Source organism: Moesziomyces antarcticus, assembly GCF_000747765.1.
Source record: "Moesziomyces antarcticus DNA, scaffold: scaffold_v10019, strain JCM 10317, whole genome shotgun sequence".
NCBI lineage: Eukaryota > Fungi > Basidiomycota > Ustilaginomycetes > Ustilaginales > Ustilaginaceae > Moesziomyces > Moesziomyces antarcticus.
This window is the reverse complement of record NW_014638991.1, coordinates 286,539-311,774: the sequence shown is the minus strand read 5'-3', so window position 1 is coordinate 311,774 and position 25,236 is coordinate 286,539. Positions and strand designations below refer to the sequence as shown.

Below are 25,236 nucleotides of genomic sequence, written 5' to 3'. Positions count from 1 at the left end.
TTCGGGCGGGGTGATGGTTATGCTGGGCAGGGTGGAGGGCATGGTGTTGCTGCGTCGACGCGGAGTGTCTAGTGAGACCGGGAAAGGTGGGGCGATTTCATCCGCATACGTCCAGTCCGACTCCCAGTTCCATCCCCATCCACTCTGCTGCTGCTTATCCACCACACTTTCCCCCGTGCTCGCGATGGACGAGACAAACGATACCGCCGTACTAGCTGAACTCGACGAAGCTCGTGAAACCGATCGCTGTGTTATTGGCCGCTTTTGCTTTGAAGGTTGGTGGTGCAAGAGCTTCTTGACCCGACTTGTGGCGGTTCGTAGCGACTCGATGGTGCGCTCCCACATGGTCTTGGATATGGACGACTCGACGCAGGAGGGAGGGGGCTTTGTTTTGGAAGCGAGACATTCGAGTGCAGCTGAGACATGCTCGTTCTTATACTCTTATGCACCGCGCTGGCGGCGCGTGAACCCGGAGTCGAGGAGAATACACCGGCCCAAAGCAAGGGGGGAGCATACAGCCCTTGGCCTTGGGCATTGAAGCGACCAGGCGAGGCGATACGATGCAGCTTCCCGCTGCATATCAACGCCACGCGATCGCAAACACCGATGGAGCGCCAGCAACCAGCGCGGCTTTGGGCAGCGAAAAGAGAACGCGGCTTCAGACGGGGAGAAAGGGAAAATAGAAATTGCGCAAAAAGCGGGCTGGCCCGGTGACAACGCCTTTCCCGCTCCTCGAAGAATTTTCCGGCTCTCGCCCCCTCTCCCTCTCTCCCTCTCCTCTCTGCCAAGATTGCCAATTTTCCATGGATAAATATGGCGCGACACGAAATCGGTGCTGATGATCTGCCGTGTCGGTTTCAGATTTGAATATTTAGATTGGCAACGAGGGCGCTCAACATGACAGCTCTGCAGCCTACTGTAAGCAATGGCGACTGAAGACCAACATGCCGTCAGTGGTGGGGAGGAGGGATGCACTGTTCGAGCAGCTTCTTGACCACGAGCTCTGCCAAGCCGAGCTTATCTCGCACTGCATGGAAGAGTCGCTTTTCGAGCGCGATAAGTGTGCACCACGACTCGCGATGCTCGCCCAACACCTCGACCAGCGATCGTACTACCGGCTCGGGGGTGGTTGGAGATGTGGCGAGCTGGGCGAATCGCACGAGCGCCGCGAACTGTTGGATCTCCTTGCGCCGCATGCGCATCTTGCTCTCGGCCTTTTGCCGGTTCTTGCGCATCTCGCGCGTCTCACCCGCCACCACCACCGACGCCGAACTCGATCCGTCTTGCCAGCCGTCGTGGTCCTGCAGCTGAAGCGCAAGCAGCTCCCCCGCAAGCTCGGACGCACTGTCGAGCGCATACTGTCGACGACAGTGCTTGTATGCGCCCTGGAGCGAGGTGACCACCTCGTTCAGCACCGCACGCTGAAGCTTGGTACGGTGGTGGTGCATGGCGATCTTGGCTCGACCTTCCTCTGCCTCGCCATCGTGCTTCGATCCGATGCTGGCGAGGGTGGGTGTGCAGGGCGGAGAGAATGTGCTGCTCGTGGGTGTGTTGAGCCCGAGCGAGAAGTCCGACAGCGCGGGGGAGGCTTCGGCGGGCTCGATGAATGCGTCGCGTGCGGTGAAGAGGCTAGCCAGACCGCGATGAGGCGTGTGGGAGCGCGAGCGCGCCGATAGCGACGCCATACGTCGGTCCACGAGGCTGGCCGATTCAACGGCCTCGGCGGGGAAGATGGAAGTGGCGGTGGGTGCGCGTATGCGTCGGCACGGCATCGAGTTGAACTTTTTCGACGCCGACAGTCGCGGCGATGCCGGAAGCGAGTGTTGCACTCCCGGCGAGGGCGCCCTGCACGCACCGAGCATCCGCACCCTGTCCACCACGCACGACGCCGCACTCGGCAGACTCCCCACAGTCAAAGACCGGCGTCGACTCCCACTAGGCTCGGCCAGGAAGCTCGAGCTCGACGACGCTGTAGAGGCAACGGAGGGATTGCGGTACGGTTCGTAACGCGTGCTGATGGGACACGTGGCGGGCATCGTCCACCCACCCGTCCCTGCGTCGGACCATTCGCTGTACTCGAACACGCTCGGTGGTGGAGCGAGCGTCGACGCGTAAGGTTCGACGGGAGCGAGCACCGAGACTGATTCAGGGTCCAACCACCCCGGCGCGGGGATTGCCACTTGCGTAGCCATGTCCATGTGCGAAGTCGATGTCGCCGTGCGCGTCAACGACGCCGAACACACGCACCCTCGTGCCTGGCTGGGTTGCGTCGCTATCGACGCGTGTTGCTGAGCGTAGGCTTGCGTGGTGGTGGTGTGCGGGAAGTTCGTAAAGTCAAAGGCGCTTGCAAGGCCCTGTGCGGGAGCGGCGAGCATCTCCTGATACGCCGTCTGCTTGTTCGGCTCCACCAGACTGTCCGTCTCGATCAGAGACAAGTTCGTCGGTGTTGCAGGTACCGACGGTGCTGATCCGACCGACGACACGGTGTGCGCGCTGAAGCCTACGGCAGGTAGTGCCTCGTACGTGCGCGCGCTGGCGGGGGAGTGCGTCAGCCCCGGCGTCGGCAGCGAGTCGTGCCTCGAGATCGGTGTGGCCGTCACGTCGTGCGTACCAAGCTGCGCGAGGCTGGGGATGCCGAGGTCCAGATCGATCGCCATACCTGGGGGGAGCAGGTCCATGTCAACAAACGCCGACGCGCCCCACAGACCATCGACGGTCTCGTTCTGCGGCAGCCAGGATGACGCACCACCCGCGGCGTCTCGCTTGGGCCCCATCCCTGCCAGCGTCGAGGTCGTGGGTGTCGAATACGCCGAAAGACCGAGAAAGTTGTCGCCGTCCGGTGCGAATGCGTACCCGAGGTCGCAGGTGTTGGCTGCAAACCCGTCGCTGGTGGACCAGATCCACTCGCCCTGACGAGCATTGCTTGCTGGTGCAGCTTGCTGCGCGGCCGTGTCGCCACAGTGGCAGACGTGTGTACAGCTCGACTGCATCGTTGCGTGTATAGCAGACAAGGGCGGACGTTCGAGACAAGCGCGTGCGATCGGGAGCAACAATGCAGGCGCTTTCGAGGCGCACAACGTATATATGGCGTAGAAGCGTCTGCGCGCTGTCGGGGTACGTCGAAAGTAAATCCCTGCCCTGGCTTCGGTAAGTGGGTAAGGCGGCTATGGAATCCATCTGCCGGGACGAGCGGAACAGAAGCGCTTCATCTGTGGCCTCAGCCCTGCCGAGAGCCTTTGTGGCAGCCAAGCGAGATGCCACTCTACGCGCACGCAGAGTGTGGCACTTGCAGCAGCTAAGCGCCTGCTTCCACAGCACCACGAAAAAAAAATCCGAGTCGGTCAGAATGCGGAGAGCTGGCGCCGACCGAGCTCAGTCCGTCTGGATCGTCGACGCACGAGCAGCTAGACGCAGCCAATACCGTCTTCGAACAGCGAGCTGCACGGCAGATGCACGCTCGCTGCGCGATCCACATGGAAGCCTCTAGCACCGCCGTCAAGGTTTGGCGTCTGGCTCGGCCACTTGCTGTTTGCGGCGACAAGCCCCGCCTCCCGTCTGTTCCGGCTGACCCAAGCCAAAAATCCAGCCTGCGTCACGCCTTGCACTTGCACACGTTTCGTGGTTTGGCAGGCGGAGCTGGCTTGGAGGGCTGGAGATAGGATTCAAGGTCAGCGGGGTCGCACTCTTACCCATTGTGCCCGCGCTGTCTGACCAGCAACGCGCTGGCGACCCACTCGCGACGACACCAGGTTGCAGGGTTCGAACGAGGACGGCGCACTAACGCAACACTTGCAGCGGTACGATCGCAGCGGACATTGTGAGCTGCAGCGCCATGCTCTTGCAAATTCACCGGCTTGGGTGGCCTCGTGGCTGTGAAGCGCCTCGTGGGAGAGGTTTTGGCACGGTGCGAAACCCTGTCGGCTCGGTCAGCGTAACTCGTGGCTGTCTCACAGTGCCCAGCGCCCGGTCTGGCCCTCGACGCTTTTGCCGCTTTGCCGCTTTTAGAAGGAGAGGCGCAAGTTCTTCCAGTGTCTCACGTCTGGGTTCGGTGCATGCGCTGAGTCGTAGTGGCCCAAATTGTGCGCACCTTGCTTCGTACCCCATGAATTGCGGCCCGGCGGAAATGACCACAGTAGCGTCCGTCCTGACCTCATCCTCCGCACTGGTCTCGCATTGCTCGTGCACTGCAGATCATGCACTGCAAGCGCCACTTTTTCTTGGGCTGCCTGCTCGCGCGTGCTGGAGTGGCTTGATGCACGCCCTGCCCTGCTGTTGCTGTTGCTGACCGTTGGCTGGTGGCATCTGCGCGTGATCCTGGTTGGTCGCCGACCCACACATGCTCGCACGCTACTGCACACGCGCGCAGTCTCACAACAGCGGTCCTGCAAAACAGCTGCGCGTTTAAGATTCTGCGATCGTCGTCGTGCACCGTTGGCCATGCATCCTTTCGCCTCTCAACCCCTGTCGGCTCGCTTAGCGCGATCTGCAGGGTCCCCCTGTCGATCCTTGATCGTCTCCATGCGGACACGGAACGGTAGTGCAGATAAGCCGACACCGGCAATTCAACCGCACCGGGAAGCGACGCGGGCCAAGAGAGCTGCGGTTGACCGAGCTGGTGAGTGCACCGAGCTGGTGGGTCGCGACGATCGCATAAGCATGAAAAAAAAGGGCAAGCTCCAACCGCGATGATCACAGGCCTTGGCAGTGGAAGAAAGGGCAAAGGCGCTTGCTAGACGCCGACGGGATCGAATTCTCGGGCCCGAAGCTACCAGTGTACGAGGTGGTGGAGCATGAATAGTGGGCGTGCGATATGACCTCAGCAAGTGTGGCAGCCATTATGCTCCAGTGCCACGTTGCGCAACAGACGACGCTTGGCGGTCCCATTGTATCAAATTTTCTTCATCCGACGCTTGCTTGACACCCCCCCCCCCCCCCAATCTTTGCGTCTCCCTGCGTCCCCGCCAAACCTGTCGATCATCCAACCGGCTTTTACGGTCCCGTTTCCGTACCGCTGTACCTTGCTGACCGATCAAAGGCGCTCTTGTCCGAGTCCCGTTCCGATCGTAAGGGGCAAGGTTGCTGTTGATCGGGGTGACATCTACGGCCAATATCGTCGAGCTTCTGATGCTCAGTGGGTGCGCGAGGCATTGCGCATGAACAAACCGCGTTCATCTCCGCCCAACTCCGACGAGACACTTGGGCTCACCCACGACTTTCTGAGCATGAAGGCCTTGGCATGCTGGACATCAGCAGTGTTGAGGCTCGTGTGCACAGCGTCGGGGAATGAAAAGAGCGACCGCGTGGGAAGTCGCGGTACGAATCCACCGAAAATTTCCATCCATCGCGCGCAGGCGGAGTGCAAAGTGCCCACTGCGAAGGTGGGCTCGTCGTTTGTATTCTTGTGTTGACCGGGCTTGGCACGCTCTATTGTTCGGTCGCTCTTGCGCCCCAACATTCAATATATTCCATTTCGCCGCCTTCGAATCTCGGCCTGGGCGCAGCTCTCGATGATGCCATCCTCCAAGGTGCGAGTAGCAGTAATAGTAGGGTCGACCCAATGCGGGTGCTGCGGTTTTGGACAGTACGGATCTCGCTCTGCCGAGGTGTACGGGCTCTAGCCGAGTCTATTATTGACGGCTCGGAATTCGATCGTTCCGAGAGTTGCTCGTCGTCCGTCGTCTTTCCGCGGATTTGAACCGCCCTAGCTCACCCGATACCAGATTCCTATCCCGATCACCGTGTACGAAGCTGTCCAGCTCGCCGCAACCGGCGGGTGGACTTTCCAACGACATCGGACCTAAACACCGCTTCCCCAAACACCGGTTCGCCAGCACGGTCAACTGGCTCACATTAGCTAAGGGTCGGGAACGGCTCCGAACACCGCCGCGCAAGTGGTTGGTGCCACAACCATGTTGATAGAGTGTGGGTAGCGCACGCGACTCCGAGCTCAACGCCACCCATGCCTGAGCGCTGAAGGTTGGTGCGCTGCATCGCACGCCACGGCCAGTGTCATTGTGCAGGTCCCCAGTGCGCCACAGCCACCGCTTCTTTGCAGTTGACTTTCGTAAATACGCAAACATGTCCGAGGGAGGACACGATGCGGCTGGCTCGGGCTCATGTAGCAGCAAAGGTGTGGATGTTCCTCTTGGCATTCGTCGGCACGATGTGGGGGTTGTCATTGTGAGCGAGCGTGTTTGGCATTTCGAAAGAGGTGTTATGAAGAAGGAGATTCATCAACATTCTGGACGCACAGCGCGATCTGCTCACTACGAGCAGGTAGACGCTCAGAGTCGGACGAGAGACCGGCTGATGAACATGGTCACGACTCATCCAAGACAAGGCCATGGACGGAACGGGAGAAAGACGCGCTCAACCCCAAGGTCAGCGCAAAGAAGCGGCGAGGTGACGTACGAGACCTCTGCTGTCGAGGTCGCGGTTCATAAGCAGGGGAGAAGTGGACTCTGCTGTTCCTACTGTCTACATTCGAGAGCCTCAATGCGTCCTACGAGCAATCGAGTCGGAGCCCGCATCAAGGGAAGCTGAACGTCCGCCTGGGACAAATGAGCTGCCGACAACCTTTTGCGCAGGTCCACGTGAGCGGGATCTTGACTCCGGATTCATCAGCGTGATGACGTGGTGATGTGGACATACACGAAAGCGCATGTGTCGTACCTACCGCCGGATTGAGATCAAGCCCACACTCCCGCTCTTTTTCCGCAACGTCGGCCTGCAACGTCGCGAGGACCGCAAGCTTCGACTCGGCCTTTGGAACCGGGCCGGAACAAGTGCAGTCAGCGTATCGGACATCGTTCCGAGCCCGTGAGGCTATCTCCGGAGTAGACCGAAGCCAGTTAGGACGTATCTCATGACCAGCATCCTGCGTGTATTGCTTCGACTCTGCCTCTTGCTCGTGGTGGTGCTGCAGCTGGGCAGCGAGGACGAGGAAGGGGGCTGCGATGAGCGTGAAGGGGCTCCCCAAGTACAAACGCCTCCGGGCTTTGTGATTGGGCTTGCAACGCCCTAGCCTCTGCGCCTCTGCCTCGTGCTTTGCGGCCTCCACGAGCATCTCGCCGTGCCTCGCGGTCTTGCACTGTAGCATGGGCTTGAATACTAGCACGAAGAAACGCGATTCGGACGCGAGTACGAACAAGTACGAAGGACGCCGACTAGCAAACGAGCATGAGTACAGAAACAATGGGGCGAGAATGCGCCACAAGCACAGACTCAAGCGTGAGGCTAGTGAAGAGAACGACTTGGAACATGCGCATGAGGACGAACACGACCTCGATTGAGCACTGAGACGAGGACGAGCATGTTCACGATCTCGGGCACATCAAGGACCGCTTGGGCTTGCTTAACAGATCTTTGTGGTGAGGAGATGGTACAAGCTTTCATGGGCGCGAAATCGCGAGGCGTGGCAATCACGCAGGAGCCTGCGTCTTATTTTGCCACCAGAAAGACTGGAATGTGTGCAACCACTCCAGAGGGTGATGCAGAGGCGATGTGTGTGTGAGTGTGTGAGTGTGTGTGTGTGTGTGTGTGTGTGTGTGTGTGTGTTATCAGTACCGGAGCAGGCGCGAACACAAGGACGAGCAAGAAGGACGACAAGGCCGAGCACGAGCACGATCTGAAGCGCAAATGCAAGGACAAGCACTCGAAGGAGCGAGAGCACAAGGCACTGAGACGAGGATGGCGACAGGGACGAGCACAAGCACAAGCACCGAGTTGTACGCACGTGCATATGCCCACTGGAAAGAGCGCGAGCAAGAGCAGCAGCACGAAGCACAAGAACACCGACACAAGTGAAAACAAGTACTAGCGAGAGCACAAGCACGAGCACAACAAGCCCGAGGCAAGGACGAGCGCTCGAACGAGCACCAACACCAGCACAAGGACACTGAGACGAGGGTAAGCCCGTGCACGTGCACGAAGACTAGCCGCCCACTGTCCTACCTCACCACGGGATCACCACTTCTGTTCGCTATAGCAAGAGCCAGACAGGAGCCAAGCAAGAGCACAGGCACAAGCACGGAGACCAGCACGAGCGCCACACACCGAGACGGGGATGAGGACAGGTGCGTCGAGCATCAGCGCGAGCACGAGACAGCTGAAACAAGCACAAGAACACCGAGACGAGCACGGGCACGAGTACAAGCTCGAGCACCGAGTCGTACGAGGCCGCACCTTCCTCTGCCTCTTGCACGCTCTGACACATGCTGGATCCCCTCGCTCGGGCAGCACCACCTCCTCTCCTTCGAGCAAGAGCCAGGCCCCTCATTTTCCTCCTCCCTGCCACACCCTGCTTTTTCACACTGACAGGCCTGGCATCACGCATCCTGACCTCCCACACGCACTCTCGCCACACATTGATTCCCTTGTGCCCTGGTCTACTGGCAGCATCACTCGCTCGACCTAGAGCACCAGCACGAGCGCGGGCCCAAGCCCCGACTCGTGCACCGCCTCACCTCGCCTTTCGCACACATCTCTCTCAGAGCATGAGCACGAGCATGAGCATGAGCACGAGCATGAGCACCAGCATGGGTACCAGCATGAGCACCAGCACAAGCACAAGAGCATTCAAACCAAGACGGACGAGGGTACGAGCACAAAGACGAGAGTGAGCACCAGCACAAGCACAAGAGCATTCAAACCAAGACGGACGAGAGTACGAGCACGCGAGAGTGAGCACCAGCACAAGCACAAGAGCATCCAACCCAAGACGGACGAGAGTACGAGCACAAGGACGAGCATTCGCCTGCGGATGAGCACGAGCACTCGCTCAAGGCCCACCTGCACTGGCCCTCACCCCGCACTCTCACCCTCTCTCCGCCACCGAACCCTTCTTGGCACCATGGCAGCGCATGCCACACTGCCCCTCACTTTCGCCTACCCATCCCGCCGTACACTCCTTCACACAGTCACCCGATCTACACACTTGCAACACCTGCATTAGCACACGGCTAAGTCTCGACAAACGCCCTGGCGAGCCTCGCCTCGCCCTCTCCCGTATTCTGCACTGTCACCGCGGTGCCTGCAGCCACAAACACGACCTGGCCCTTTCCCACCCGCACTCCCTCCTCCGCCTCGATCTCCACCTTTCCTTCGAGGACCAACAAGATGCTAGGCCCATCAACTTGCGCCTCCTCAACCTGTGCCTGCTGGGCTAGGGTAGTGGTGACTACGCTGAACTCTGCGATGGGTGGGTCGTACAACCACGCTTCTGCCGTGCCCTTTTTCGTTATGCTTTTGGCCCACTGGGTGGGGTTGAGACGGCCACGGTTGGAGCCAGACTGGTAGGTGCACATGCTGATGAGCGTGTCGGTGTCGCGCAGTTTCGGCGTCAACCCGGCACGCACAACATTGTCCGAAGCAGCCATGCACTCCAGAATCTCGCCCTCGAGGTAGGCGTGTGGTTCGTTGGCCTGCAAAAACAGCGCCTCGCCCGGCTGCAGCGACGAGACATTCAGCAGAAACGTGCAAAAGATGCCCACGTCGCGCGGGAATTCTTCGGCGAGCTTCACCACGAGCTTGCGTTCCACCTCATCCACACTGTCGACCTTGCCGCATGCAAAGCGGTCGGAAAGCGACTGTGCGAGGGGCTCGTAGGTGCTCTTGGGTGCGTTCATCAGGTTGCCAAAGATGGTCTTGAGCATCTGCTTGACCTCGTCACGCTCAGGAGGCGATGATGCGAGCGAAGCCGCACGTGCCAGCTCGTCGTCGTCAAGCTGGACGAGCTTGGCGAGTTCCGGGATGTTCTTGATGTAGGCGACGATTTCGGCGAGAGGTCTGAATCCGCAAAAGCCACGGAAGGCAGTAAGGGCGATGGCCATCTCGGGCTTGTGGTTGGGGTCCTTGTAGACATCGGGCCTCTGAGCATGGAGCTTCTTCCCGAGCGTCTTATCCGGATGCGCCTGGATGCTGAGCGCCTTGCCCACGCTGAGCACCTTGAACAGAAACGGCAAAGCGCCCGGTTCGTCGTCCGAAAACTTGGCCCGAACGCGCTCGCCAATCAGCTCGGGATGCTGCGCGAGATACTCTGCCAACGGCGTAAACTCGCCCGATGCGCTGGATTCGGAGGAGATGATGCGCGAGGGCATAGACGGATGTGTGCCCATCCACAGCTCCGCATACGGCTTGTCGTCGTCGGCGGTAAAGTTGAGCTGCTTGGTCGCCGCTGCAAACTGAGCGACTCGAGGCGCTTTGGAGCCTGGAATGCCCCAGTCGTACGACTGAACACCTGGGATCAGCTGAAACACGCGCGCCGGTGTGCTCATCTTGGTTGGTGTTGGCGAGGAGAGATGGTGGGAGAGAGCCTCGATGCGGTCGCGAACCATGGCCGACGAGATATGGACGTGCAGAGCCAAAGCGCGTGAATGGCTTGCAATTCCGGCCTAAGTTAGTAGCCTTCCTGGCCACAAAAACGTGCAGCCGAAAGTCACCGACCAAGCCCGTGCGTTGCTGCGTGGCTGCGTCGTTTGCGGCCAACGCTCACTCGCCCTCGGCACTCCACCCCGAGCCGACCGAGGCAAGCCAGAATTCATCATTGGCTGGCCGGCTGCGAACCTGCATCGGCCTTTTCGCCCTCCGCGTCCCGAGCTCGCCGAAGCACATGCTCTGTCGCCTCACCATCCACAACGCCGCTTGGCTGCTCCAATCATCCACACCGCTTAGAGCTATCGATCTTCGGCACACCATCCGAAACTTGCGTTGCATTCGGCTAGCTTGGCCGGTACACAACGGCTCGCCGGTCAAGCCGAGTCGATAGCTGAAATACGAACTTAATCATAGCACACAATGGCGCACGTTGGCGCTAGCGAGCGGCTCAGTCGTCGCCGTAGCGCTGCGGTGGATGCCGGTGCCGCACCGGCGGCGTGCGTCTCGCGGGTTGCTCGGGCGGCGGCGTCATCTCCGCTCCCCAATCACCGTCACCGGGCGGCGGAGTGTCTGCAACCGCCGCTGCACCACCCGCTGCACCACCCGCTGCACCACCCGCCGCCCCACCTTCATTTCCTTCGCCGGTAGCCGCAGCGGCGTGTCCCGGACGCGCCACCTTGATTTTGATCTTGCGCAGTTCGACGTATCGCTCGCCTTCGGTGTTCTCGACGAGTCGCACCTCTTCGGTCTCCTCGTACAGCTCGAGTCCGTCGCGGTCGCGGTCGGGCGAGCCTCGCAGCATGTCCTGGTCGTCCCGATCGCGCTTGCGTCGGTCCTGCTCCACCCAGTCGCATCGCAGCGCAAGGTAGAGCGACAGCGTCGCATTCCCGCCGAGCACAGGTGAGAGAACGAGCAGCGCCACTACCACACGTGCCTGCGTCTCGATCCAGCTTCGATCGGCCTCGTCCAGCCGCAGCGTCTCGGGCTTGGGCATGTCCATGGCATCGTCGTCGATCTCGGGCTCAAAGTCCCACGGCTCGCCCCAGGCCGCGCTGGGGCTCGCGCGAGCTGCTTTCCACAGCCACACGCCGCTCTCGACGAGCACAAAGGCGGCGACGCTCAGCGCGACGCACACGTGGTCCGAGCTGATGGAGCCCTGTGCTGGGTGGCGCAGAAATGTGGTGGGGAAGAGCAGCTTGAGCGTACGCCATGCGCGCTGCAGCGTCCAGCCATCGTCCTTGGTCTGAGAGAAGCACGCCGATGTGAGCCAGGTTCGCAGAACGACGCTCGCCAAACCCAGTCCGAGATAGAAGGTCTTTGCGTCCTGCAGCGCCCGCACGTCAGGGTTGCTGCGAGCCAAGAGCTTGCGCAGCGCCTGCTTTTTGGTGAGCAGCATGGTGGGCGGCGGCGAAGGAGAGTGTTCGACGTTGCTGCCAAAGCGCGATCGAGGGCGGCTGCGAGGGCCATGCTCGGCGACGCCGATCTGATCGTAGGCGGGGTACAGGGAGATCAGCAGCGGGAAGAGATGCATGATCATCACCTTGGTGAAGCTGTCCGGATGCTGCAGCACCGAAGACAGGCCAGCGAGAACAAAGAGGGGCAGTCCGATTCGTTCGGGGATGCATCGCTGCAGGATGCGGCCGACCTTGTCCATGAGCGTGGGGACGGGCGGCAGCGGCTTCCGCTGCACCATCACGTTGGTGGAGATGATGCGCATGTCTGGATCGGGCGAGTCGCGCGGGGTGGGAGGCAGGCCTTCACGCGAGGCAAAGTATGGTCTTTGGCGTTCTGGTCCCACCACCATGACGCGAAATGGGCCTGCATCTGGATCATCTTCGGGCGAAGGTTCGGGTGATGGGGATGGCGATTGGTCGAGCGGCTCAATGACGCGGTGTTTGGGCTTATGGACCTTGTCTGCGCGCGCGGCGAGCATGTCGCGGGTGTCGAGGCGGTAGACGACGGCGAGCTGGAAGAGGTTGAGCGCAAAGCTGATGGCGACGAGCTGTCCGAGCGCCATGACGATCCACACGTGCGGCATGCGCAGACGCTTGGACTCGTGGCGCAGGAAGAGCGCCCATGCTCCGACGGTGACGATGCAGATCTCGCTGCTCCACCACCACGCGGGAGCGTCGCGGATGACCTCCATCCATGCCTCCTTGAAGAGGCTCAGCGACCCCAGCCACTGCGAGATACGCAGCAGGCGCAGGTGCACGGCGGGTGCAAGCAGATGAGGCGCATCGAGCTGGAAGGCGGGTGGTTGCGGCGGAAGCAAATATCCGGTGAGGTGACACCGCTCAAGATAGGATGCGTACGAGTGGCGCAGGAAGGCGATCATGTAGTACCACGTCGAGCCTAGGCTGAGCAGAGCGAGCAAGGCAAACAGCAGCTTGACACGGGCAGCGTCCGACTTGAAGGCCCAGGTGGCAGTGCGAATGAGCGCGTCGGCGGCAGGGGTATCGGAGCGCTTGCGTTTGCGGTGTTGCGCGGGATGGAAGAGGGTATCGTGCGCTTGCATGCATCTCTCGAAAGACATGTCTCCGTGCTCGTTGAGGAGGCCCAGCTCGCCTGACTCGGGCGGCGTGGTCCTGAGCTCGCCGTGCCTGCGTGTTGCGAGTCGGATGACGCGAAAGGCGAGATAGAGATTGATGGCGAGGTACGTTATGAGGATGAGAAAGTTGGGTTCGAAGAGGGAGCCCAAGAGCGAGCGCAGGCTGGGATCGTGCGGCGACATGGTCGGTGTCAGATGCCGATCACCCAATGATGGCATACTCGAAGGTGTGGCTGCGCTCATGGTGGGCAGAGAGCAAGGTTCAGGGCGATTCGTGCTTTCAGCTAGCGGCTAGGGATGGCGGAAGATCCACGACTCGCCACGCCAGCCTTGAAGCTGAGCCGCCGATGGAGTGTGACTGGCGAGACGCGCGCTGGTAATGAGTCAGCGTGATCTTCGGGACGTGCCGAAAGGAGCGGTGCAGACGGCTCTGCTGAACGTGCCGGAGCTGTGCCGGACTGGCGCCGAAGCTGCGACTCTGTCCGAAGAGAGAGGGATGGCGGGGCTTAGCTCGACTGCGGCCTCTTGTTGGGAGAGCGAAGAGCGAGGTCCGAGATGGTCTCTCAGGGTCCAACTCGAGCTTCTTAGAGCGTGAGAGAGTGGAGGCGGGTTGGCTCGTCGGCGCAATTTTTGTTCGGGACTCGGCGCGTGCTGCTCCCATCCTCCCTCACTTCCTCTCGAGCCTCTTCGACCTATCCTCGCTCTGCCTTCGGATCATCCGACTTTCTTCGTTCGATCCGGCATCTCTGCAGTTAAAGGAAGAAAGCGATGGAGTCGATATCGCTGCCAGGGACGCTGCCGGGGCCGCTTCAGCGCGTGCATCTGGCGCACTTTTCGCAGCTCCACCCCGACACGCAATCGGCGGGCATCATCCGACGCATCATTGCGGCCTCGCAGCTTCCGACGTCGACAGACACGGGAGCGTCCGAATTGGAGGTGCAGCAGGCAGATGCAGAGCGAGCTAGGCTCGACTTTGCGTTTCTCGACCCGACCAAGCTGTGCTCGAAGCAGCATGTGCTTACGGCGGTCACGCAGGCGGCTGTTGTGTGTGCGCGCAGCTGGGACGCTGACGCGAAACGATTCCGCGAAGGAGAGGGAAGCATAGGTGGGATGAAGTCCAAAACTCCGCATTCCGAGGTGATCTATATGCTCAATCCGGGAAACAATGTAAGTCACACCCCCCGTCGTGACCGTTCAGAGTGGAGAGATGGGCTGACAGGTGGTTGCAGGTGGGCGAGTCGTTGAAACGGTTCGGTCTGTCGCCGAAATCAACATCGCTTCTGCTGGTCAAGTTTTCAGCGAGCGATGCGGATCCGGATCAGATCCTCCAAGCGATGACCGAGGTTGTCGGTCCCAACCTCACACTTCCCTCCACTCAGGCCGAGGAATCGCTGGTTCTAGACCAGGCCATTCGATTCGGAAAGTACCTCCCATCCGAAGGGCAAGGGAAACTAGTGACCGACTGGAAAGAGCTCAACAAGATCTACAAGCTCCAGATCGATGCCAAGCTGCTCAGCAACGCCGACACACAATCGTGGCACCAGAGGTACGAGGACATCATCTGCACATGCGTCGCCATGAAGCTCGTGGCCGCATAGCCGGAATCACCAGCGACACTTGGAATACTTCGAAAATTGCGTGGATTGCCGGCGCGAGGATTCAGCGCGATGAAAGCATGGCTGTGGCAGAGCGGTGCGTGGACGGTCTACTCGTCAGCCTCGGCCTTGGCCTTCTTGAGTTGTGAGAGCTCGCGTTGTCTGCGGATGAAGCTGTTCAATGATCGTTGTCAGTATCGATTCCAAAGCGTTGTTGACGAGGGCGAGGGTGTGGGTGGAAGCTTACTCGTCGTATTGGCACTTTTCGTATGTGTGACTATGCCACGCAACATCATAAGCCAAGTGAAGAGAGAGTCAGTACCGGGCCCATCAACCGTGTGTGAGGATCTGAGTGAAAGGAGAAGGCCTACCGTTCGTCCTCGCACTTCCAGGGCGCATAGAGTGTCTGTTTCCTGCACTTGTTGAGCGGGATGAGCAGGCTGTTCGCGTGGCAAAGCGGGTCAGTTCCATCTTCCTGATTGCTATTCGGTTGGCACCAGGTGTGTACGTGGGGGTTTGGGGGAACGTACGCAGAGCACTGGTCGCGGTATCCGAGTGGGAGACGGGCGGCGTTAGCCTCGTCTACAGAAGCGGTATGTGTGTCGGCCATTGTGTGAGTGCTTCGAGTGTTGGTATTGAAGAGGTAAGGTTGGTTCGAGGAGTAATGGCGACGGACGCTTGGGGGGAAGCTCTCGTCACGTGTAGCGCTCGAATTCCGTACGAAAAAAACAGTCTTGTTCGGTGTAACACGCTGTGCGATTTTTTTGGTTATGACGCCTGTGGAAAGAGCCGAGAGGCTCGGCACGAATCGGACGCTCCACCTTCCGATTGACCACCATCTCAACCATGTTGCGCACACTCGTTCGACGTGCACATGTGCACAAGCCTGGATTCAGGTTCCCAGACCGAAAAGCTCCCAAGCGTAAGTCCCTTCTCCCTACCAGTGCGTGTGAAGATGGATAGCTGATGTTGTTGTTGTGGGGATAGAATCGCATACGCCCCACCCGCACCCCGAGGCACCAGCAAGCGTAGTGTCCTCGTTCGAGCATTTCCAAAAGGTGTTTAGTTCGGGTCCGCATTTCCACCCGGAAAAACTTCAGTCTCAACAAGCAACCACCAGTGGGCAGCAACAGGGAGTGGATATGAACGGAAGAGAGGCCGCGGAGGATATCCATCTGCTGCCCGAGAGGTTCTGGAAGACTCCTGCGCTCGCCTTCTCGCCAGAAGAAATGGACGCCGTCATGGTAAGATCCTCATCCTAACTCTCACACAATGAACACAAAGCTAATCAGTCTTGATTTTGGGTACAGACTGGAGGTGCCAACTAGACTAGATACGCAATGCACTTTCGAGGTTACTTTGCACGGTTGACTGCAATCGCCTAGTCGGTGAGGCTCTTCAACCTGCGGCGGAGTCTGTCGAGCTCCGAGGTGGCGCGGGTGTCGGGTTTGGATTTCCAGGTGCATCGGCCGGTGGGGCTGATCATTTCGGTGATGCAGAAGGCGACTTCGTATGCGCCTGCGCCGGGGGCGCCGTCTTTGCCGCGACCGTTGCGGCTCTTGCGCCAGAGCTGGCGGCGGATGTAGCGGATGCTCTCGTGGCGCGCGAGGGTTTGCATTGCCGTCCACTCCCAGTGGTGCAGTGCATGCAGCACCGCCGCACGGTGCGCGCAGTGGTTGCCCGCGTAGAATACGTGCCCCGAACGACCTTTTGCGTCCGTCCCCGGCTCGCGCCACGTCTCGTCATCGTCGCTTCGATCACTCGCCTCCGACTCCGACGACTCGGTCGAAGAATCGTCTTGGGTGGAGAGGGGGGCGAGGGTTTGCTGGTTGTATCGAGAGCCCGAGAATGTGACGCGGGCTTGGGGCTTTTGCGAGCGGCGGTGGCAGATGCCACAGCCCTGCTTGGCGAGGCTGCCGAAGCGGTCGATCTCGTCGGTGAAGAGAGCTTCGACGTGCATTTTGGGGTAGTTGATGAGGTACCATTTGAACTGGCGCCGCATGGCTACGCTGCCGACGCTCTCTTCGGTGGAGCGCGTGCGCGATTTGAGCGCCGCACGGTTGCGCTCGAGGCGTTCGCGGTCCGCGGGGCTGAGGGAGGACCAGGTGACGAGCACACGCGCGACGGCCCACTCGAGCCAGTCGAGGCACAGCTCATCCAGCCCCTTGCGTGCGCCGAGCCCGAGCCCGTGCGCGGCCAGCACGGAGGACGACGAGCCCGACATGGCGGCGTGTGAGTGGATGGGCATGAGTCGGATGCGTCCATCGCTGTCCCGCTTATACTTGCTGCCGGCTTTGGGCAGGTTCGCTGCCGCAGCTGCCGCAGAGGGGAGAGGCCGTGCAGGCTCAGCATCTTTCGGATCGAAGCCTTCGTCGTACTCGATCTGGTCGTCGCCTACGATAAAGTCGCCGCTCGACGAAGAGTCGCTCGAATCGCCGCTGCTCGTGCCGCTGCCCGAACCGCTATCTGAGCCACTGGAAACGGACGTGGCCCGACCGTTTGGGCGTGATTTCGATGCAGCTTGATCGGATTCGGATGCGCTCAGACTCTCGCCGCGCTCGAGCTTGGCTTTCTTGCGCGCCTGGGAGAGCGCGGCGAGCTTGGTGCGGTACTCCTCCTTGTGGCGTGGGCCGGTGGAGCGCGCAAATGCGTCTTCGTTGAGCTCGGAGTGCAGATTCTTGATGTCATCGCCGCGTTTCTTGCCCGCACCCTCGTCGCGCACACGCTCGACCGACCGGCTGCGCTTCTTTTCTCGACTCGACGCGGGCGGTTGCGCGCCAGCCGACTGCGACCGGCTCTTGTCAGACTTGGAGGGCTTGGAAAGTCCGTTGGGTTGCCGTCCGTTGGCGGCGGGTTCCGCTTTGACCTTGGGTTGTGAGACCGGTGGTTTTGTGCGGGAGGGGGGGCCGTTGCGCCGCGCGTCTTCGTCGTCCGATTCGCCGTGGAAGAAGAGTGGTCGAGTCTGGTCCGGTTGTGCGGATGCGGTCGAGGGGCCTGCATGGCTGCCGAGGAAGAGGTCCTCCAGTCCATCGTGTGGTGGCTGTGTGGGCCGGGGTGTGGACGCGGTCTTGCGTGGTTTGGGCGGCTTGGGCTGGAAGGCAAAGAGCTGTCGGCCGTCGGACTCGTCTCGCAAGTCCTCTTCGGTGAAATGGAACGGATCGACTTTGCCAGCAGAACGATCGAGATCATGTAGCAGGGCCCCTTCGCGCTGCTTTCCCTTGGCGTTCAACTCTGTGATCGTGCGTGGCCGTACGAACAGGAGCTCGTCCTCGGTCGGGCGGGGGTGCAGGGGCGGAATCTCGACCCAGCATGTCATCTTTGGCGCCGAGTCGGCCTCCCATACGGGCGATAGACGTGCGAGTGCATCTTGCTCTCGTTTGACTGGGGACTTGCCGGTCTGTGTTTGCTTGCCCTTTCCTTTTCCCTTCTTTGATGCGGGCGGCGTGGTGGTGGAGGCGGCGGGTGCGGCCGAGGTGGAGCGCGTGCGGCTGCGGGTGGAGGAGGTTGAGACGGGCTTTGTGGATGCGCGCGTGCCGTCGGAGAGACGCTGCTTCTTCTTGGGCCCCATGGTGCGACACCGCTGCTCCGAAGCGTGTGTGCAGCCAAGTCGGTGGTGGTGGGGGGTGCGGACGAATGCGCAAGGGAGCGGGAATATGAAATCGCGAACACTCGCCCGCGCCAACCAACACTCTCTCTGCCGCAATCCGGCTTCTATGACGCGCCCTGGCTTAACATTCAGGAACCGCTCCAAAATCCCGATGCAGGCACCGCACGGACTCTTGTGACTCTCGGTGGAGTAAAGCTTGGCTGCGAAGAGCCACATCTGCCTCCTTCCCACCCGCTTGCATTCAGCATCTTTCTCGAAACCCTGTCAATCGGGTTGGGTTCTGACGATGGCGGCGCACTATCCGCTGGGCTCGTCGTCCACGCCTCCGCCGTATGCATCGGGATCTTCGGCAGCTGCAGCCGGATCCTCGTCGGCATCCTCGTCGTATCTGGGTCAGACACGGTCGCGCACGCTTCTTTTCCTCTCGTATCGCGAATCGGCCGGACCATCATCACGCGCGCGCGACCGCACCTCCAGCACAGGTGATATCTACTTCCAAGCGCCGTACACCGACTCGGATGATCCGCTGGGTTCTTCATCGCTGAACCAGCCGGGGCGGGGCGAAGATTCCGAGTCGCATGGTCTGCTTTCACGCCGCTCGCGCGAAGGCCACATTGCACTCGCCGTTGGTGGAGAGGGTGGGTCCGAGTTGCCGCCCAAGTGGATGGATGTGTCGGATCAGGTGGACCAGATCCTCGTTTCGATCCGGCCGCGCATGGATCGGCTCTCGCGTCTGCATGAAAAGCATCTGCGCCCCGGATTCGCCGACAAGTCGTCCGAGGAGCAGCAGATCGAAGCACTCGCACTCGACATCACCAAGGACTTCCGACGATGCTCTCGGCTCGTTGCGGGTCTGGCGTCGTTCACGCAGCATCTGATGCGCGAAGCTCAGCGCAATCAGTCGGATGTCACGGTTCGCCAAGTCGCCCTGGCACAAAACGTTCAGACTGCACTGGCTACGCGCGTGCAGGATCTCAGTGGAGCATTCCGAAAGCAACAATCGCTGTACCTCAAGAGGATGAAGGGGATGGAGGTTAGGGATCGAGACATCCGTGCCGCGCGTGGGCTAGCTCCACCAATGACCAAGGACGATAGCTTTCGTGATAGCGAGTTGGCGGTACGGGAGGATGTCGAACTGTCGCGGCAGCAGCTGCTGGAATCTCCGTCGCAGAGCAATCTGTTGATGTTGGACGAGGAACAGCAGCTGAGCAGTGCGGATCGAGAGATCCAGCAGAGGTCGAGGGAGATTGACGAGATCGCCAAGTCGATCCAGGAACTCGCACAGCTGTTTGGAGATTTGCAGACGCTCGTGATTGACCAGGGCACCATGCTCGATCGCATCGACTACAACGTCGAGCTCATGAGCCGCGAAATCAAGGGCGCAGTACAGGAGCTTCAACAGGCCACGACGTATCAGAGGAGAAGTGGAAGGAGACAGTGCATCCTCTTCCTGTGCCTGCTCATCGCCCTCCTTATCGCGGTCATCATCATCAAACCGTTCTGGAAGCTGTTCGCACAGTCACCACAGTGATCTCCACTCAATGCCAGAGCTTTCTCACACTGCCCGCGTGTGGGAGGGATGAGGTACATCCGTTGGATTCTGACTCGATGTCCGTGACACTTCGACGTGCCTTTGCGTTTTATCCGTGTGCGGTGGGAGTCTAGTCGTGCAGGGGCGATTCGCGGTCGGCCTGGACGACGTCGGCGGCCTCGTGCGCCTCTTGGTCCGCATGAGCGTCGAGCTGTGCTGCCGAGCTCGGCTCGTGCGGTGCAGCCGACGAGGCCGCCGATGCCGCAGCGTCCTTGACCACGGGTGCGGTTCCTTCGAGCATCACCTGCTCGATCTGCTGCTGATCCAGACCCGCCGGATCAGCCGCCTTGCCCGCCGCCACTGGATCGTGCTCAACCGCTGCGCCCAACCCGACCTTGCCCTTGACGTACTCGACCTCGTGCTGGAGTCCGTCCTTGAGATGCTGGTACGCCTCGGCTGCCGACGACTGCATGGCACGCAGGGGCACATGGTCAAACGCATGCCTTCCCGGCTCAGCCACCCCGGCGCCCACCTCCTGCGTCACATTCGCGCTCGCGTCGACCAGCGCCGCATGTGGCGCGTCCTTGCCCTGCGCCCACTCGAGCGTCTGTACGCTCGGCGGGAAGTTCTTAAACTCGACCAGATCGCGTGGGAACTGCGCACAGTTGAAGTCCCACCCCTTCCTCCAGCGCGCCTTTTCGCAAGCCTGCAGCGTCCAGTCCGACCCGTAGGTCAGCGGCGTATACCGCAAGAACCCGGCGAGCACCACGACGGTCACGACGACGCTGGCGATCAGTCGGAAGCGCGGCCGCAGTGTGGAGGTGGCAAAGTCGAGCACGACGGCGGCGACGAGGATGGAAAAGTAGAGCGCGGGCAGGTAGTGGTGCAGGAAGAGCTGGCGATGCATCAGGAAGAACGGCAGATAGTGCAGCGCCCAGCCGAGCACGAGAAATCCGCACGTCTGATCGTAGAAGCGCACGCGGCTGTCCTTGAGATCGCCGAAGCCGCGCTGCGCCCGAAGCATGAGCAGGCCGCGTGCGCCGAGGTAGGCGAGCACCGAGGCGAAGGCACCGAACCACACAAACGGATTGCCAATCAGGTAGATCTGGCGGTGGTCCTTGGTCCAAAAGTTGATGCCGCGCTTGAGGAGCGGCCAGGTCTGCGGGCGCGAGTCGTAGGCGTGGCGGTCGGTCAAACCGGCATTGGTCTCCCACATGACGTTCTGCAGCTCCCAGAAGCGCTCCAGGAACGACGGACGGCGGTAGTTGACGCGGTCGATGTGCGCGTTTGCCTCCTTGGGATGCTCGAGCAGCGGGTGCGTGTTGGTCTCGACGTACCACAGCGAGTTGGGCATGGTGGGGTTCTTGTTGCACGTCACCTCCTGCTGTCCGAATCCCCAGTCGGGCAGCGTGACCTTGTGCGAGAAGAGGTAGCAGCCGGTGAGCGTGTGGCGCAGGCGGAAGTGGGTGCGCAGCGCACGCACGCGCGTCGACGAGTGGCGGTCGCGCTTGTCGCCCTGGACGATCTCCACGTGGAAGTTGTCGTTGGCATCGCCACCGAAGCCCTCGAAGCCGTAGGCGGTCACCTCGTTCTGGTAGTCGCTCTCGGTCACGGGTGGGCGGTTGGTGTCGTGGCTGTGCAGACGCTTGTCGGTGGCGTTGTGGATGAGGCGGATTTCCATGCCGTGGGTGAGGTAGCGGATGGGTTCCTGGTGGAAGCGGCTCACCTCGTCCTCGGGGCGCAGCGGATGGCCCTTGTCGTCGAGCTTGGGAGCCGGGTCTTCGGGCCCGGGCGCCTTGACGATGAGCCAGTTGTTGTTGTCGTCCGAGTGCGGATAGAGCGTGATCTGCTGCTGCTGGCTGCCGGCCGGGTAGACGGCGGTGTGCGAGTGCAGATAGCCGCCCTGGGTGTTGAGGTGCTTGATGGCGACGGTGGAGCCGAGCGCCACGTCGGCAAAGGTGTCGGCCATGCCGTGTCCGTGCAGCGTGTGCTGGAAGGCGCTGCTCATGAAGGGGTCGCCCTCGCCGCTGCGATGGAGGAGGCCGAGGTGGATGGCAAAGGTGAAGAGGTAGACGAGGATGGGCAGGCCGATGAGGCAGATGGCGCGTGCGCAAAAGTGACGCGCGACCACCCGCACGGGCTGGCGAACGTTGCCGAGATGCTCCCAGAGCTGTGCGATGACCGAGATGCCGATGGTGGCGATGGTGAAGAGGCCGACCCACTTTGAGCTCGCGACGGCGCCGAGGCTGAGACCGGTGAGCGAGAGGAGCGACCACCAACGGAGCGAGAAGGGCGCGCGCTTCTCCTCGTTGCAGAAGGCGACCCACAAGTAGATGGTGAGCGCGGTGAAGAAGACGAGGATGGAGTCGAGGAGGATGAGGCGGCTCTGTGCGGTAAGCGCATTGTCAAAGAGGACAAAGAGCGCACCGAGCGTGGCTGTGGAGGCGCGGAGGGAGAGACCTCGGAGAGTGAGGTAGGCAAGCGGAACGGTGGCGACGCCGAGGAGGGCGTTGAGGCCGCGCATCATGACATAGGGGACGGGCGTGTCCTTGCCATGGAGATACTCGCGTCCGATGTCCTTAAAGTCAAAGTCGCCGTTGAAGCCGCCGAGCCAGGCTGCGAGGGTGATGAGGAGCTTTGCGAGCGGCGGGTGGACGTCCATGAAGAAGCGGCCGTGGATGTACTTGGACGCAAAGCCGCCAAAGTGGACCTCGTCAAAGACGACGCTCGAGGGCTGACCGAGGCGGTACATGCGGACGACGAGGGCGACGATGACGAGGGCGGCGATGATGCGATGCTCCTTGGCCGAGACGACGTTGGTGGCCGCAGCGGATGCGCCTGGTTGGGCGCCGATGCCGAGGCCGAGGCCGGTGGTGTGCATGTTGGCGTGATTCGAGTAGAGCTTGCCCGACTTTGTCCGAGTGGAGTCGTTGTTGGCTGATCCGAGCTGCGTGCCGCTGGTGTAGAGCGAAGGCTTCTCGGAGTGAGGCGGCGGCGGCGGCGGCGGCAGTTCAGCGGCAGCGTGTTGCTGTCGAGAGCGCATGCCGCCGGCTGTCTGGCCGAGAGAGGCCATTTCGGATGATGATCAGCAGCAGCTGCTGGCAGAAGCACACGAGAGCAGCGGATCGATAGGACCTTCCGAGTGGTGTAGTCAGCGCATCGGCTGTTCCGGAAGAGCTGATGAGCGATGGGTGTCGGATGAGCCGGGCAAGGGAGGGAGGATCGTTATGATTTGGCTTTGGCTTTGGCTTTGGGTCGGTCGTCAGCGTTGGCGAAGGATGGCGCGTGCGGGCGAGCGAGGCAGGCTTCAACTGGAAGAAAAGCCGAGCCCAACACTCGTCGCTGCACTGCACGGCACTGCACTGCCCTGCTGCTGCACGCCGCCGAGCCAACCAACGCGCCGAGCCTAAATGTGTTGCTGTTGACGATCTTACACTCCAATTTCGAGCTTTTGCGCGCCGCATCGTCATTGCTTTTTGGATGGCCAGCTCGCTTGGCTACGATCTCGGCAAATCCTCGCTGTCTTTCTCTCTGGCGGTGTTTTGCGGCTCAGACGGCCGACTCAGGCTCGAACCGCTCGGCGAAATCTGACCTGTGAAATGCACGCTCGCCCAGCCGTGCATGTGCGTCAATTGCCAGCTGATCTGCAGTGCGTTCCTCAAACACACAGTCACACACACTGGCCGCAGGGATCGCCGTGCGTCGTTTGCCCCCCCACCTCCATCTCCTATACTTCTCTGCAAGCATGTCGGGCCCAGCACAAGGGGCCGAGCGGGGCGCCAAGTCGGCGCGCAACGAGAGCGTGCTCATCGACGGTCACCTCGTCAACCACGACACCGCCGCAGCCTCGGCGCTGTCCGACTTTCTGCGCTCCAACACCGAGCCCATCAGCCGGCCGTCGTCGGCGGCGAGCATGCGCATCCGCGTCGACAAGCCGTCGAGCGAAGCCATCAGCGGGCGCGCGCTCTACACGCACGTCCCCACGGGCTTTGAGGAGGATCCGCTGCTGCATCCTGACGATCAAGACGTTCAGCCCGGCTCGAGCCGCTCGCGCTCCTCGTCGTCCTCGAAGGCATACACGAATGGAAGCGCCAAGCCTGGGCATCTGAATCGGCGTTCGACGCGCGATAGCATCTCGACGACGTTTGCGCGCAGAGGAGGTGCACCTCCCTACTCGCGGCCGACGCTGTACTCGCGCGCGCGTCTCGTGGTGACCCAAACCACCGCCAACGTGCTCTCTTCGTTCTTCCTGGTGCTCGTGGTGGTGTGGGCGCTATCGGTGCGGCTGCTCGCTGCGGTGCCCAAGTTCTTTGCCCCCTCAGTGGCCGAGCAGAAGCAGTGGGACGATCCCAAACGCTGGCGCAACGAAAAACTCGTCAAGGACGTACGCTACTATGCGGCGCAGTGCGGGTTCGAGATCAGGAACGAGACGGTCGAGACGCAGGATGGATACTTTCTGCGCATGAACCGGATCATTGATCCGCAGACCACGCACGTCAAGCATTCCGATGGACGAGGAGGGTTTCCCGTGCTCATCATGCACGGCCTCTTCCAGTCGAGCGGTTCGTTTGTCACGTCTGAGGAGAGGTCGCTTGCGTTCTGGCTTGCAAGGCATGGAGGATACCAGGTATTTCTGGGGAATAATAGGGGCGTGTTTGATATGGGCCATCGCACGTACAAACGATCCGATCCGAGGTTTTGGGACTACAACATCCGCGAACTGGCGATCTACGATCTGCCCGCCATGGTGGATTATGTGTGCAAGGAGACGGGGTACGATCGCATCGCCTACATCGGTCATTCGCAGGGCAACGGGACGATGTTCATCTCGCTCTCCAAGGGCATGGTGCCGGAACTTGGGGCGAAGTTGAGCTATTTCGGGGCGTTGGCGCCTGCGGTGTATGCGGGGCCGCTGACGTCGTGCTTTCCGTTTACGACGTTGGGGCAGTTGGAGTGGGGCCGGTGGAAGAGGTTCTTTGGAGTGCTGGATTTTATTCCGCTCATGAAGATCTCGTACGACTGGACACCGGCGTATCCGTATGCGCTGTTGGGGTACCAGATGTTTGCGTTTCTGTTTGCGTGGACCGATGCGAACTGGCTGCTCAGGCGCAAGGCAAAGATGTTCCGCTTCACCCCGCAGCCCGTGTCGTCGGCGTCGATTTATTGGTGGGCGGGCAAGGATGGCTTCGCCACGCGCGGATGCGTGCTCGACCCACAACTCGAACAGTGGTGGGACGAGAACTTCCCGCCTCTGGCAGTGTTTAGTGGCGGTATGGACTTTTTGGTCCTCACGGATCCGCTGATCGAACGCATCGAAAAGAGGGAAAAGACAGTCAAGCTGCTTAGATTCAAGAGACAGGACGAGGCCGAACACTGCGACCACTTCTGGGCGGCCGATGCAGTCGAGTGGTGCTTCCACGATATCTTATTGGATATCGAAAAGACAAGACCAAGGTATCCAGAGGAACTCGAACAGGACGCCCTTGTAGACGTTTAACATTCAGGCACACCAAATAGAATACACAAGGTGTCAACCTATAGATTGCAAAGCTGTGGTTGCTAGACATGCTTGGATGTGAGT

At 60.9% G+C, this 25,236-nt stretch overlaps 10 protein-coding genes across 10 annotated transcripts; 4 read left to right on the top strand and 6 right to left on the bottom strand.

Moving 5' to 3' along the window:
• Positions 1–950: 950 nt before the first annotated feature.
• On the bottom strand, positions 951–2,990 carry PAN0_019c5843 (uncharacterized protein; the record flags this gene model as incomplete). Its single annotated transcript, XM_014798777.1, has 1 exon — positions 951–2,990. One exon carries the CDS (start codon positions 2,988–2,990, stop codon positions 951–953), a length of 2,040 nt encoding a protein of 679 aa, XP_014654263.1.
• A 5,970-nt stretch (positions 2,991–8,960) lies between these two features.
• PAN0_019c5842 (mannose-6-phosphate isomerase) lies at positions 8,961–10,334 on the bottom strand (the record flags this gene model as incomplete). Its single annotated transcript, XM_014798776.1, has 1 exon — positions 8,961–10,334. One exon carries the CDS (start codon positions 10,332–10,334, stop codon positions 8,961–8,963), a length of 1,374 nt encoding a protein of 457 aa, XP_014654262.1.
• Positions 10,335–10,822: 488 nt separating this feature from the next.
• PAN0_019c5841 (uncharacterized protein) lies at positions 10,823–13,165 on the bottom strand (the record flags this gene model as incomplete). The annotated part of the gene is made up of 1 exon (XM_014798775.1): positions 10,823–13,165. The coding sequence occupies one exon, from the start codon at positions 13,163–13,165 to the stop codon at positions 10,823–10,825; it is 2,343 nt and encodes a 780-aa protein (XP_014654261.1).
• Positions 13,166–13,690: 525 nt separating this feature from the next.
• PAN0_019d5840 (CGI-121-domain-containing protein) lies at positions 13,691–14,520 on the top strand (the record flags this gene model as incomplete). Its single annotated transcript, XM_014798774.1, has 2 exons — positions 13,691–14,089; positions 14,152–14,520. 2 exons carry the CDS (start codon positions 13,691–13,693, stop codon positions 14,518–14,520), a joined length of 768 nt encoding a protein of 255 aa, XP_014654260.1.
• A 107-nt stretch (positions 14,521–14,627) lies between these two features.
• Positions 14,628–15,127, bottom strand: PAN0_019c5839 (NADH dehydrogenase [ubiquinone] 1 beta subcomplex subunit 7; the record flags this gene model as incomplete). The annotated part of the gene is made up of 4 exons (XM_014798773.1): positions 14,628–14,691; positions 14,765–14,794; positions 14,889–14,957; positions 15,048–15,127. 4 exons carry the CDS (start codon positions 15,125–15,127, stop codon positions 14,628–14,630), a joined length of 243 nt encoding a protein of 80 aa, XP_014654259.1.
• A 236-nt stretch (positions 15,128–15,363) lies between these two features.
• PAN0_019d5838 (uncharacterized protein) lies at positions 15,364–15,845 on the top strand (the record flags this gene model as incomplete). Its single annotated transcript, XM_014798772.1, has 3 exons — positions 15,364–15,439; positions 15,505–15,761; positions 15,828–15,845. 3 exons carry the CDS (start codon positions 15,364–15,366, stop codon positions 15,843–15,845), a joined length of 351 nt encoding a protein of 116 aa, XP_014654258.1.
• A 53-nt stretch (positions 15,846–15,898) lies between these two features.
• PAN0_019c5837 (uncharacterized protein) lies at positions 15,899–18,085 on the bottom strand (the record flags this gene model as incomplete). Its single annotated transcript, XM_014798771.1, has 1 exon — positions 15,899–18,085. One exon carries the CDS (start codon positions 18,083–18,085, stop codon positions 15,899–15,901), a length of 2,187 nt encoding a protein of 728 aa, XP_014654257.1.
• A 325-nt stretch (positions 18,086–18,410) lies between these two features.
• PAN0_019d5836 (t-SNARE) lies at positions 18,411–19,655 on the top strand (the record flags this gene model as incomplete). Its single annotated transcript, XM_014798770.1, has 1 exon — positions 18,411–19,655. The coding sequence occupies one exon, from the start codon at positions 18,411–18,413 to the stop codon at positions 19,653–19,655; it is 1,245 nt and encodes a 414-aa protein (XP_014654256.1).
• A 130-nt stretch (positions 19,656–19,785) lies between these two features.
• Positions 19,786–22,728, bottom strand: PAN0_019c5835 (glycosyltransferase family 39 protein; the record flags this gene model as incomplete). The annotated part of the gene is made up of 1 exon (XM_014798769.1): positions 19,786–22,728. The coding sequence occupies one exon, from the start codon at positions 22,726–22,728 to the stop codon at positions 19,786–19,788; it is 2,943 nt and encodes a 980-aa protein (XP_014654255.1).
• Positions 22,729–23,400: 672 nt separating this feature from the next.
• PAN0_019d5834 (lipid particle protein) lies at positions 23,401–25,152 on the top strand (the record flags this gene model as incomplete). Its single annotated transcript, XM_014798768.1, has 1 exon — positions 23,401–25,152. The coding sequence occupies one exon, from the start codon at positions 23,401–23,403 to the stop codon at positions 25,150–25,152; it is 1,752 nt and encodes a 583-aa protein (XP_014654254.1).
• Positions 25,153–25,236: the final 84 nt, after the last annotated feature.